At 36.8% G+C, this 15079-nt stretch overlaps 1 protein-coding gene across 2 annotated transcripts in view; it reads right to left on the bottom strand.

The window, feature by feature from the left end:
* The window catches only part of PCSK5 (proprotein convertase subtilisin/kexin type 5), a 271155-nt gene that overhangs the window by 133510 nt on the left and 122566 nt on the right, over positions 1-15079 (bottom strand). For both annotated transcript variants that reach the window (XM_019473650.1, XM_019473649.1), the window contains exons 8-9: positions 12050-12262; positions 1956-2056 (exon numbers count right to left, since the gene is read on the bottom strand). In XM_019473650.1, the coding sequence (XP_019329195.1) occupies positions 1956-2056; positions 12050-12262 (314 nt within the window). The remainder of the gene's footprint in view (positions 1-1955; positions 2057-12049; positions 12263-15079) is intronic.

The raw sequence follows: 15079 nt of genomic DNA, 5'->3' as shown, positions 1-15079 counted from the left end.
GTTGCCCTTCTCTGGACACGCTCCAGCACCTCAACGTCCTTCTTGTAGTGAGGGGCCCAAAACTGAACACAGTATTCGAGGTGCGGCCTCACCAGTGCCGAGTACAGGGGCACGATCACTTCCCTACTCCTGCTGGCCACACTATTTCTGATACATTATATTAATATAAATCCTTTGGATCTATTCAAATACACAGGCTAAGATTTGGAAATAAGTAAGCACCCTCCATATACTGAAACTGAATAGAATCTGAAAGGAGGCAAAATCAATACATTTTCACCCTGAATCTCTTGTTAGCACTGTGCAACGGAGTACGACAAATACAAAAAAGTGACTAGGATCTTTAGTCACTGGCATATTTTGTCTCCATCTCCACATGCGGAGCTTTAATATAGTCTTGTCTTTGTTCCTATCATAGCAACTATTAATTTGGAAAAAAAAATACTAGTCCATAGGCAGTAACATGGATTTCCCATTGATATAGTCACCAAAGTTCACAGAGAAAAAAGGTTGTGTAAAGTGTAAGCTTCTCAGTGTGTTTTAAGATGTCACAATTAGCAATAGCTTGGTTGTAGGTATTGTGTGCTATAACACTTTGAAACTTGCAATTACAACAATCATTTGTTAGAAAATGCACACAAAATATCATATAAAATAAAAACCATAAATTACAAGCAACCTCTGTTCATTAAGAAATAATTAGAAAAACTTTCAGCAGAATGAAATTTACGCACATGCAATTTTATCTGCATGTGCAGATTGTTTAGAATGAATTTAAGGATTTTAAGACTGAGATTAAGAAGAGATTAAACAGATTTTTTTTTTAAATAATAGCATTATATTAACCTTTCAAAATACCTTTGTTTCTAATGACTGCATTAAGAAAATCTAATTATACAAGTGCTGCACTAAAGATTATGTCAGCTCTTCAATTACTAACTCTTATTCTCATGACTATAACTCAACAGCAAAAAAGCAATCTGTGTTGAATATTGGCCCATGGTTTCTTCAAAAAATCATTAAAGATGGAAGCATAATTCTGCTGCTATGAATTACATACAATTTGAAATGACTATTGTGTGACAATTACTTCCTTCAAAGGAGCTGCCTGCCCCCAGAGGAAACTGGTTTTCTTCAGAATTTAATAGAATCAATCTCCTAGCACTTAGAAACATCTGATTTCAAGCAGGATTTGGGGTAGAGCATTCCACCTTAGACCTGCTAATATTATCCAACACAGCACTAAGTAATGCAAAAGGTTTTGAAATACAGATTTACCTGATAAATCTCCAGTATTTCCACTGCTCCATAAAACACATTAAAGATATATATTAGACACAAATAGCAAAACCCTGCAGTTGAGAAAATGCTTGTAAGATGGAAACTTTTCTGAGCTAAAGGTAAAAGGACTATGGAGCTACACTATCCATGTTTTTTACAGCTGAGGCACTTATCCCATTAGAAAAAACAGATTTGCATCAGCATGCAGAAGTTGAGAATTTTTATTTTTCATACTATATTAATCTCTGTTCATGGTAGCCTAACACCATCCCAAAACTTTCTTCAATGTTCAAGAACAGACACCACTAAAAGAAGCCTGATGAATGCAATAGGCGACCTACAGTAGCCTGCAGAGTACAGCAGATCTGGGCAGTACTGTCAGGGTACTGTAAGACATTGTGAGGATCCTATACATCATTTAGTGGAAACTACCTGTGCTCAACACTGTTTCAAGTTATTTCAACACTAAGTACTCTGCTGTCATTTCCATGGTGTCAGCTTTCTTGCATGTGAAATAAGCACGTGGATCTTTCCTGCCCTTGGAAGGGTACTGTGAATTACTACAACAAAGTTTCCAAAGCACTTTGAGATCCCTGGATAAAGGTGCTGGATCAGTGAGAAAGATCTTTTCGTATGCTTAATTTTTTTTTTTCGGAGTATAACTCAGATCTTACTTTGCTTCCAGTGCCAGTGCAATGATGCCTGCAGCCATAGGTGCAGAGGCTGAGGTTCCAGTATGGCTGTCTGTGCAACGCTGCCTCAGGTCTGTGGTGATCTGGAAGAAATTGAATGTGTGAAATTTAGAACACAACTTCAGAAATCAGAACAGGTTTCATTTGCTTGAATGAGTTGCAGGTACGTGGAGGTATTTCCTTCTTTCACTGCAAGGAAAGGCAAAAAAAAAGGTGTCTGAATACATGATGTTACATGTTCTGAGCTTGAAGTCACTTGTGAACTTGGAGAAGTGTTCTCTGTATCGCACTGAAAACATAAGTTAATCTCCATTTTTTTCATGGCATGATCAACAAAAAGACTTGTAAATTAGAAAAATGTACAGAGGGTTTTAAAACTGCACAGTTAGAACTCTGCCCTTCTATTTGCATTTACAGAGCACTTTCCATCCAAGAATCTCAAAGTGCTTTACAAACAGGAATGAACTAAATCTTACAGTGCTCCCTATATACAGACTGGTTATGCCCATTTTAGAGACTATAAAAGAGGTACGGAGGGGTAATTAGGTTGCCTGAAGTCAGACTGGAAGTATGTGGAAGAATAGAATACAGTTGGGCTCATGCCAAGTACCATGTTTAATCCTTCCTTCATGCCTTATGCAATAATTCACATGAAATTAAGCAATAATTCATTGGAAAATCCTGATGTAATCACAAATTAGCCTAGACATCACAAGCCAATTAGTTATTTGCAGCTTTAAATTGTTATGTATTGCTTAATTATATGCTGCCACATATTTTTATATGTCATCTAAGTGGATGTATAAACTATAATGTGCAATACCAACTAGAGGCACAGCCTTCTACTTAGTGTTAGGATGTTTCTGTCTCATAATGAATTTTAGGCAGATTCTTTCTGTAAGACAGTAAATCACACACAAAAACGTGTTTATTCTAAATTCTGCTTCATTCAGGCAATGTTAATCTAAAGTGATTCTAATCTATGCTCTTCTTTCTGAAGCAGTGGTTCCTAGCAAGAGCAAGGCAGTACAGACAAAAGTCACTGCTACCTAACAGAAGCTCAAGCAAAACCCACGTGGACTTGAGAACAGATACTAGCAGACAGCAGTCCACAGCACAGAAACCTTCATGAAGGTGGCAGAGTGAATGACCTGTGATGCCAAACCTTATTCTTAGCATTTCAGCTGATCCCTGAGATTCAGTCACTAGTAGACATATCTGCCTGAGGGGCAGAGGAGAAGTTGCTTACACAGCTTCTTACCTAAGTATACAGAATTATTGTGTTTCCATTTCATCTAATTCACTAGTATCATACGTCATTTGCCACACGGATGTGCCCAAAGATGGCAGAAGGATCGAAAACTCACAAAAAAGCACAGGGCATGTAAAAATGCTTATCTAGTTTTGAAACTGGAAGATATGCAAGATATGATCTGAAAAAACAGCCACATCCCATCTGGGCAGAATACAAGCAATTGCATGTAGGAGGTATAGCTTCCAAAATGGAAGCTTCTAGAAGTTGAAAAAGATGGATTAAAGCATTTATAATGTCATAGCCTTACATTAGTGAACTTACCAAAGGCCAGATTCAAGAATAACGGAGTCTAGAAAGAACCCTTTGTTCCCTATTATTTAATGCACACCTTGTTAAACAATTTCTTTTATCTGTCATCAGCTAAAAGTTGAATCCCATAAATAAAATGTACATATAATTTCTTTATCTCTTTCCTTCCCTTCTATTGACTGTGCATTAATTTAGACAATGAAAATTAATAGTGTTGGAAAAACCTTCTTGCATACAAACTCCAAAAATGCCCTGACAATATTGAGATGAAACTGCAGCAGAAACAGCCCCAACACTATGCTGCCTATATGTGCAAACACAAGTAGTGATTTTGCAGGTGGGATTAACATGGCCAAGGACCACAGGATGACATGCACCCAAATAGACACATACAAGATTCAGGTATCCCATCTGGAAAAACACTGGTCAGTGCTGTGGTGAGGAGTGGAAGGGAGGGCAGGAAAGAGAGGGGGCAGAAAAAGGGACTAATACCTGCTTCTCTCTTTTGTAGCCAGGGACCTTGTCCCTTTCAAAAAAAGTGGTGCAGCAGGCGCTTTCCTCAGAGGACCAAAGGGTAACAAAGCCTACAGGAACTCAGGCAGGGAGAAGTACCCTCATAGCAGCTTTTCCTTAAGAGACAGCCTCTCTCAATGCAGTGAAAAGCACACTGCATTGTGCTATCTGTGTTTCTCATCCTCTGGAAGAACATGCTTTCATAGTGTTTTTATTGTCTTGTAGCTACAGATATCAAGCACAATAAACCATGGCACCTCTTTATTTGGCAACGTTGTCTCTCACGTTCTCAGTGGATGTTGTGGTAGCAGTTTGAACCACAAACGCTTATCTCTCTCTCTCACTCAGCAAATATTTCAGCAGAAAATGCGTAGGGAAAGCTTCCTAAATGGAAATCCCACTTGAAATATTTCAAAGGAAAATTACTGACAGGAGCCAAGATGTTTAGGTGTAAATTACCTCCAAGATCTGAGGCATGTTTTTCAGCACTATGGATTCACTGTCAGAGAAGTGTCGCGTCCACCCTGAGAAAAAAAGAGTACAGGACCACCAACAGGCGAGCAAGTTTCAAGACGAAAAATGGTGCCCCAAATTCCTGAACCACATGAGGGCAACATCATTAATCACAATAAAAGGACGTGGTATTTGACAGCACCATGAAGCTGTCATTAGTGTATATTAGCTGTCATTCTGATCAATAGGGTGGGGAGAAGGAGAAATTTTTGAATCTTTTGTTGAGTACAACATGTTTGTATGCTTCAAATACCTTTGTAACAACTGCTGATCTATGAAAATGCTGATCAGACTACCCAAGAGAAGTCCATGCAATATTTCTAGGGACATGAGTTATATCCACTTCTAAATCTTTTGACTCAAATAGATTTGACTGAAGACAGTGACAATAGTTCTGGTACTGGCCTAATTTAATCAACATGAAATTAGCAACCTAGGACACGCATCCTGATGAAAGGCAGACAAAAATGATACGAATCACCACAATGCACTGTAATACCTGCTGTATGCAGAAGTCCAACAGCTTTCGGAAAATGCACACATTTATTAAAGAAAAAACTCTAGACACATCGTAATAGTTTTACAGAAGCAACTTGCTCCGAAGAATTAAGGAGATGCCATTTCTGTACAGTCATTATTAAGGCTGCATCATCAATCTTTCCATAGTTTCACCGATTGGGAGGTTAATGACTAAGGTAAAAAATGGGATTTCCCTTAGCAGAGAACATGCTCACTCTTCCTCTCCCAAACCTCTGCATCTCTTGCTATTTCATATTTCATGACGTGAGCTTTCTGAACTGATTGAACCATTTTTTATCTTCTGCTACAGTTCTTCAAGATATGTTGGTTTCTATGAACTTGTGTCCCCAGAAGTGACAAGGGTTTAATAAAAATTTACTGTTTCTTCTCACATCCTTTGTGTATCTGTATCTACCCAAAATTGAAGGTGCCACATTGTGCGTATCTTCATACCCTGGAAGAGTTTCTGAACAAGAGCACGTTTTTGTTTGTGTTTTAAGAACTGGCAGAAGATGTTGGGTTTTTTGTGTTTTTGTTTCAAGTTCTGCTTAGAGCAGAAGCTAGTCAGCAAGGCAGAAATATATCTTAGAAGAGAAAGAAACTCAGCAGATGAATTGGCATTTTTTAGAAAACAAAGAAATAGGTGGAACAGTAAGTAAAGAGATTATTTTCAGAAGGTAAGTCATGTAATAGGTTTATGAATTATATTTATGAGGGACTTTCATATGTAAATTCCTTAGTGCTTTAAGAAATAATTTGAAAAAGGAATTAAAAGGAAACGTGATGCATTTGTGCAACATGTTTGAAAAATGAAAGGCCCATATAGATAACTATATTAGGTGGTGCTTAACCTATCCTAGCTGCATGGTCTGGAGTGGGGAAGCTATCTTCCAGCATTGTCTTATAGTATTCAAAATAGCAGATAAGAGAATAATAGGAAAAAATACCTTGACAACTCTGTATTATTAGCCAATACTTCTGCACGCACTCTGTTATGAGAGATAACCTCTATAAAGAAGTATATTTTTATGGTCTACCTACTGTTGATTTGCCTTTGTCACAGAGTGTGAGTTTCTATGCTTATACGTATGCCGAAACTTTGCAGCTGCTCTTGAAAACACCTATAAGTAATTCTAGTTCTTTTCTCTAATGGTCTATGTAAAAGGCATACATCTGGCTGCATCTGTGAAATGTTTGTACACTTTGAGCATGTTAATACATCCAAAGGTTGGAAACTCGGTCCAAAATGGGCTAACAGTTACTGCAATAAAATTTGGTACAGCATGAAGTCAAGCACACTTGGAGTACCTTCCCTGAGCAACAAGAAACTCATGCAAGATGGTAACATCAGTGTGTGTTTAACTGTAATCGTTAACTCAAATTATTTCAGGCCAGAATTTGCTTCCATTTACTTTAGTTCAAAGTCAGTAAAAAAACCTCCATATGGAAAACAGAGTTGTGTAGATGAAATTATGTTCTTAAGCTATCATTGCACAAGACTGAAAAAACCCTCCAGACTAGAAAACCTTCTAAAATTATATTACATCCTATATTTGTAACAAGCAATTATAAAAATGCATAGTAATGAAAAGAGGAAAAAAAAGTCTTTTGTGTAGTTATAAAAGTGTGGGTGCTTCTATTAGTCCATATTGAAATCAAAACATTTTTATAAGGATTTTTAGTCCACACAATGACTGCCTAACATTTGGTTACAGTTTTCTCACCTACCTTATAATATTCTGCACATTCACCTACCTTATAATACATTCTTCACATATTGTATAGAAAAACAGAAAAGAAAAAAAAGGATATTAAACTGAAGAACTGCAAGATAAATTTTGAAGGAACTGTAGAATATGACACTATAAAGTTGTAGCCATTTACTGTCCCTTAACTGTGGATAGGTATTTCTGTACTACAACACTACAGAATCTCACACGATATTGGAGTTTATTCTGAGTTACATGACAATAAATAAGAATGAGTTAATTTGATTTTGATTGTAAAATCCACTCCAAGTCACTTCTTCCTGATTTACTGCAGTAATATTTTTTTCCTATTTTGAATATAGGAGTCTCACTCTAACAAACCAAATCACCATATGCCTTGATCAAATATTGTTACTCTTTTCATGTCATGGCATGAAGTTGAGCCCTTCATAGCTAATTTGTATACTGCATATAAATTTATATGCATAAGAGAATTTGGAGAATTTAAATTTAATAATAAACTTCTATTCTTCTTCTATTGTTATTTTTCCCTTTACGCTTACTGCAAGGTCTAAGCTTTTTGTGGAAAGATATGAAGACAATCTCTGACTCAAAAGGAGCAGTAGTATAAGGAAAAATGTGATATATGATGCAGTGAAAAGGAAGTGTGGTACAACAATGAAAACAACTACACATCTTCTTTATTCTAGACTCTTTGGCATTTTATAGCAGTTGAAAAACTTTGTCCTCAAAATTTTCAGTTCTGTCTTTAGTTCAGTTCTTGCTTCAAACAAGACTTCTTTCCAAGGTAAATGAGGTTTGATAGGTCTTTAGGAGGATTGGATTTTGATAGACAAGTTGGAGAAGAGAATAGCGATACTATCATTATTGCTCTCAAAATCAGGCTATGAGCAAAAGAGTCACACAGGTGAGAGCAATGCCCCTGTCTCCATGTGCGTGGGTGTTGAAAAGACTGCTTAATACTCAGTTTGGAAAGCTGGCTTCACAATTTCATGTCATTTCTCACCAAGCTGTAGCATAACAGAAGCATATAGTTGTTATTCCTTATGGGGATAACTGGTTTACACACAACACAAACAGAAAGCTATTGACTGCATCTACTGTACACTGTTCTGCTTTGTCACTGAAGGTGTCTGGAAGGGGAAGAGGCTTGCCCGGCTTTAAATGACAAGTACCAGTAGTAAAACACCCTCAGATAGGTTGTGTGTTTCAGAAGCCAATTGATAATAAAGTACAGTAAAAAGAGTCTTGGGGGGGAATATTTATGGTCTGATATTCAAGCACTTGAGATCAGTGAATCTTATGGCACGTACAACATCAAAGTTGCTTTGCACAAGAGTGCAAGGGTAAATTAAGTTCTGGTAAACAAAGGATCAACAGACTTGGGTTAATTCTTATGGCTCCTCAGTACGCTTATGCTTTTACCTTTCACTCTGCCAAATGATGCACTCTGTAGGCATAATCTAAAATTGGCATATGCAACTGGATTGCTCCCAAAAGAATGGAGGATCTGATTAGTAAAAGCAATCAGTGCTTACAGAATTGATGGATTTCAATTAAAAGTTATTTTTACTTATCTCTGATAGCCTGTGTGAGATCTCCAATGGAGACTCCAAATTATGGTCATTTTTAAAGAGGCATATCTTTAAATCTTTTCAATAATGTTTATGTAAAACCTCTTCATTATTTCCCTGATTATGGGATAATGTATGTTCATTCTATATATAATAATTAATCTTTCATTTATAAAGTATGCCTTTCAAAAATCTTACAATAAAATATAAAACTGCAAGTATCAGCACAATGCATAAATTCTAGAAGTGATGGGTACTATACTTTAGTAAACTAAAAAATTATCTATTCTTTTAAAAGCAGAAAGTCCATGCTAATGGAAAAGAATGGAAGACAATGATCAAGAAAACTACAGCTATTAAAAAATCAGAGGAATACACAAAGATTAAATAAGCTAAGTAGAAAACTACAAATAAGGACTGAGAAACATACAGATATTTTAATAGATTTTAAAAAAAATGAGCAAGGATATACTGGTCAACAAAACAAGTGTTGACAGGTGCAAGAAGTAAATAAATAAATAAAAGTGAATAAAAAATGAAGTGGATAGCAATGAATAAAAATTAGAAGATAGAAGGTGCATAGAGATGGTAAGGAAAGACAAAGGTCAAATACAAGAACAGGATAAAGTATAAGGATGTTTTATTTTCAAATATATCAGAATCAAAAGAACCCCCAAAGCAATATTGTTTTAATTGTCCAGAAATAATAGAATAGTTAATAGCAGTGTATAGTAAACGGCAATTTCATGGAATGTTCCTTTTTGGAAAAAAAATCTAAATGAAGTTTTCAGAGCATACAAAGATGATAAATCATCTTCCTATTTATAGCTATTTTAAAGGGCAAGTTTAAATCGGAAAGTTTGGAAGCACCGAAGACTTTTACAAGACCTGGACAGGGAATATGTTAGACTATACTGTTGATTTTAGCAAGTCTTTGAACACTGGAGAAGTTCCAGAAGATCAAAAGAGAACCCACACAGTGTTAATATTTTGAAAAGGTAAGCGGTATTGCCCTAATAATTTCATCTATTTGCCAAGTTTTTATCTAGTGTAAAACGGCTGATACAGGATCAAAACTAACTATTAATAAATTAATTAACTAGTAGTATATTTAATGGTGGATAACATAAGCTCCTGGAAAACAGAGCTTGCCAAAGCACTGCAGTATTTTTTTCTGGCCATCATTTTGGTTGAAAGTAGTATAGTCAGGATTCTACAAGACACATAATGTGATACTGCACATTAAAAAAAATTAAAAATTACTTACATTTAAGAGATTAAAAATGTACATGATACATAATACATAGATTTAAAATGGGATAATTATGAGGTCTCAAAATGTAAGCATATGTAAGAAACCAGATGTATACTTAGAAGCAGAGAAATTATACATATGCTTATAGCACATATAAGAAATGAGCCTTGTTTCTAATCAGGCCTTCTACAATTTGGTTCTTGGCCTTAATATCACCTAAAGCTTTTATCAAAGACTTGGAAGAAAACACCAGCACCTTCTGATGAATGTTGCACTTGGAGAAACTTTGGAGAAAGAGAAAGTGATGATGAGGGCTGGTCTGGATTGAGTACTAAACCAGTACAGCTAGTGGCAAATGGTGCAATAAAGAGACCACAACTACACTCATATCTGTCCTTGGACCACCAACTCTGAAAAAGAGAAGCAGCAGCTCTGAAAGCAGGTTGGGCGTCACACAGTGATGAACACATTACATGACAGTGAAGCTAATAAGTCTCAGTCAGGTTTAATGTATAAAGAGAGGGAAACTGAACTGGCACGCACAGATACACATTTTCCTGTGCATTTGGCACTGACGCTGCTACTACCTGACTGGTATGTCCAGTTTGGGTGCTCAAAGCTCATGAAATGGGAGAGGGTTTGTAAGAAAACATGCCTTACACAGAATGAGGCAAGAAGCGTACCTTCATTTATCAAAAGAGATTAACTGATCAGGCTACATGGGTAGACAGAAAGATGTTAGGCAACTAGAGTCCTCTTCATACTAGCAATAAAATCTGTGACACAACCAAATGCCTATAAATTGAAGCTAGAGGAGCTCAGACAGCAAACGAGAATTTTTTAATGGCAATGGGTAATTAAAACCACTTGCCTTAAATTTAAGTGGATTTTCTGTCACTGGAAACTTTGAAAGCAAGATTGATTGTATTTATAAAAACTATTGTCGAGTTGACAGCAACTGCTGGATTTGAAGGACTCAGGAAAATCCTACAGACTCAGCTAAGCAAGAGGTCAGGCTGGGGAACCACAATCGCTTCTGCTCACCTCATATTGTATTAGTCTTACTTAAACATGAAGAAGTTAGTGAAGGTCTTTTAAAGGACAGTACAGGGAATTTAATCACAGAAGTGAGGACTGCTAGGAGAGGGAGTAATTTCTTTTCTTTATTATTATTTATCAGGGAGAACAAGAAACATGCCAGGAAGAGAGATAAGGTTTCAGTGGAGAGAAGCAAGTTCAGAACAGAAAAATTACTGGAATGAAGAAGTACCTCAGAACAAATTTAAAACAAAAATTAGATCATCTGAAAATAAAGGAGGATCCAAGAAGGGATGGCCAGCATCCCAGAATCCTGAAAGACAAGGCAGACACTATTAAAAAAACATAGCTGCAAGAATTTTTAACTCCTCACTGTTACCAAGAGGGGTATCTACTAAGGACCAGAAAGAAGGTAATGTTAGATGGGTGCTTAAGAAAACATCTGAGGGGAAAAAAACCCAAAATCTCTAAATTTTCTGATCAGGAAGAAATTAAGATCTCTAAGTTATACACTAGAATAAATAAGCTGGGAACAGTACAATATTAACAAACCTGATTAATCCTAGTACAAGGGTTTAAAAGGTTAAAAGGAGTAGTATATTGAATATTGAAAACTATATTGAACGCACTCAATTTGAAAAAGCAGATATAGTGTACAAACACTAATGGTATCAATAGATTATCAAACAGAATTAAAACAATTTGTCAGTTTCCAGCCAAGATGAGAACATAATGGAAAATGGATGCTGGCTGTTTAGGAATGAGATGAGGAACAATATAGGAAAGATGAGCACTGAGCTTAATCTTGCTTACAATAGATCAGCTAGCCAGAATAGGCAGTAATATGAGTAATAACTGACCATCACTGAATGTAAAAGAGGAATGATGCTGGATTGAAATAAATCTGAGAAAATAGAGAGGTACCTAGAAAAACTGCTAATATCATACGTGTAAAATATGAAAACTATTGATAACTGGATTAAAAACAAACGGAGGATCACTTAGGCCTAGTGATGGGCTACAAGATACTGGTAATGAAAGAAATCTGTTTCGGTGGCAGTGGCAACAGGATGTCTGAAAGCATTACTCAGAGATGGCAGCAACTAGGTGAGTGGAAAAACCTGCTGTAAGCTGGGTATACCTGCACTGCACTGGGCTGCAACATGCAGAGATACCCATGCTGGTTTCAAACAGCAGTATGGTGACTCCAACCGAGTAACACACTGGGTCTAAATGAACTTGCCTACATATGATTTTTTTCTAAAGCAGTCCATTAATTAGTATAAATGGGCTCTCTCTCTCTCCCTCCCCCCAAAGTCACTGTGCAAAATACAAACCCATATACATAAAAAAAAAATTAAAAACCATACTATTTTCCTGTCGTAGGATTCCCCGCTGCTGTATGTTGTAGCTAGTGTGGATGCACATTCTTCCAGATACCACGGCTTCTTCCCACTTTCAGCTGTGCTGCTTATGGAGATAGTGTAGATGCTATTGGTGTAGCCATCACAGGAGCAGTGGTCTCGACTTCTTCCACCATTTCCAGATGCCCAAACAAAGACTGAACCTAAGCCTCTTCGTCCCTGTTTGGAAAGAGCACAAAAGATTTGATTAATAATTCTTTTCCCCGTCACCTGCTTAACAAACAGGTCTTTTCCCCCCAAAAGACATCTGATGAGAGAAAGACAATAAAAGAAACTAGCTGACTGAGAAGAATCTAAAATGAAAACAGGATTTAGCAGAGTTCAGAATCAGACATCAGAAAAATTCAGAAAATGAGTGGTATCAACACAGCTTTAGAAACAACTTTTATACAGTGTCTGTTTGTTGCTCTGCATCTATGCTGTCCAGCCGTACCAAGAAAGAGGTGCTGAAGACTCAGAGGAAGCACTAAAACATCATACTGAAACGGAAAAGAAACAGCATACTTGAAACTAAAACCCTTTGTAACACATGATACCTTTCATTTATTAGGACGCTCCCAGCTGTTTCTTCTTGGGTTGCCTGGTGGCACCAGGTATTGTTTGGGTAGCATTATATACTGTGAACTAGAGCATCATTGTTTCACAGACACTATAAATCACAGAGTCACAGAATACCTGAGGTGGGAAGGGACCTCAGGTCATCTAGTCCAACCCATCTAGTCCATTATGAGTGCTAAATGCACAGCACAGTATATAAACAAAAATGGACAAAAATAAAATTCTTCTAAATCTATTCTAATGAAGCACTAAAGCATTAGTTCAGCACGATATTTTAAATATATGACTAGTTAGGCAAGTTCATAATTTCAAATGAGGACTTAAAAATAGGTAACCTCACCTCGACATTTTCTTAATACACCAAAGTTATATAGTGTCCAAATGAATCAAAACATTTTTGGTGGTGCTAGTACCCTTACATAGGCATTGATATGAAAAGTGAAGATGATCAGTAACCTGTGTTGCTGATATACGGGAATTGAGAATTACCAATAAATGAGTAATTGGGCTTTTCCTGATTTATATTTACATATTTCATGCAGATTCATGCAACTGTATGATCTGCATTATTATCAGCACTCACTACCTGGAAGCACTTTACCATTCAGATAGAAAGGTTCACCAAAGGACTAAACTTGTCTTTGATTAAGCTAAATTGTGTCACCTTTTCCTACAGGACATTATCTCAAAGCATGGGACATCCCTCTCAGTTATAATTATGCTGACAGTCTCATTTATACCTCATTTGCTTGCAACTCATCATGTAGTATCTACCTGGTTTTTGGGTAGGCCCACCCCTCTGTATAATAAATTAATGTTATATGGAATAAACCACCACTTCCTGTGCATGAATTAATTGCTTGGCCATGGGGGGATTTTGTTTGTTTGTTTGTTTGTTTTTCCTAAACAGAGTGCAATTGTGTACCACAAACAACATAAAGACAGCTGTTGGACGTCTACCAGGTCAACCTTAAACAATTAGCAATTCAAAGATTCATTTAATCCAGATGCTCAGAGGGGTTTCACTAGGGCTTTTTGTGCTGAGCACAACTGAACATCAATGTAAGACAGAAAACCCTCACAGTTCACAATCCAGGCTTGAGTTCTCAAACATCGATGAATTTCATTTTGTGAGTTTAATGAAAGTATACTACCTGGAGAAACTCTTCTCTCCAGCAAAATAAGTTAAATACCAAATTCTCCTGGCTAGTGTTTACATAAGGTTATGTCTCTAAAATGCAGCTTCTCATTAAAAAAACATTTTAAGCAGAGAAAAAAATCCCAGGGTGCCAAGTTAAATGTATTATGAAATCCACATTCTCCAGACAAGATCAGTCTGATCAGCTGGGAAGTGTAACTATTTCAAATTCTTTCACTTCCGTTAGTTGGTCTTAGTTACTACACTAACAAAAAGATGCAAAATAGCAACATTTTTTGTTGTTTTAAGACAACCTTTATGAAGTGTTACAGCTTTCCTTCCCTACATTATGAACTCTTGCCAAATCAAAACCCCCTTTCCATTTGGGATTCTTGTTCTGCCTGCTTTTCTCAGCCAGCAGGGTCTGATTCAGAGCCTCCCAAAGCCAGTGGGATGTGTTTTGCAACTTCATGGGCTGGAACTGGTTTACGAACCACTTCTCTTTCATTCTACCATCTAGTCATCTCCCTTTGCATCTCTTCACTTCTTACCCCTCCATTCTGAAAACATCTGATGAGACAGACAAAAGGAAGGGTAAATGGAAAGATTATTTCATGCATGTTCACTGATTTATTACTCAGCAGCTCAGGGAGCCAGAAATTAGGGCCCTCTGCCTGTCTGTGGGGAATGGGATGGAGGATTATGCTAAAGTTATGCTGGTTCTCTACTTTTTAATGTGCTCCTGCTTGATTTTTACTGTTTTTGTTTTGGTTTCATCCCATCATCTCTTGCAATTAGATCATGCTTCCCAGCACTATTCTGTTATGGTCATTGGTCATTTCAGTGGTCATTTTTTGCTTGTCTGTCAATTCTGACATTTGTTTCAGAGTCATGTACAGATTCCTGTCTGGTCCTACATTGCCCTTAAAAACCAACTTCTCTCTTCTACATACACACACACCCCAACAATGTTAATATATGTATAGGCAGGCAGAATACACAGAAAAACACATATCATACAGACACACTTCTACATCCAGAACATGTCAAAATATTCCACCAAAACCTTTTTTTGATGAATTTTCACAAGTATCTGCTATCTGAAGAATTTTGCATTTTTCTTCTTCACATGTGTTTCTCAAGAGCACAGTGTTATGTAACTACATTTGGCCAATTCAATACCCCATGGGAAATTCAGAGTAACCCACCAGTACAACCAAGAGAGAAGAAATGAGAATTCAGGGTAATCAAACCACAGATCCAAGGAGGAGAAAAATGCA

This window comes from Aptenodytes forsteri, unplaced genomic scaffold (assembly GCF_000699145.1).
Source record: "Aptenodytes forsteri isolate BGI_AS27 unplaced genomic scaffold, ASM69914v1 Scaffold151, whole genome shotgun sequence".
NCBI lineage: Eukaryota > Metazoa > Chordata > Aves > Sphenisciformes > Spheniscidae > Aptenodytes > Aptenodytes forsteri.
This window is presented reverse-complemented; position numbering and strand designations above follow the sequence as displayed.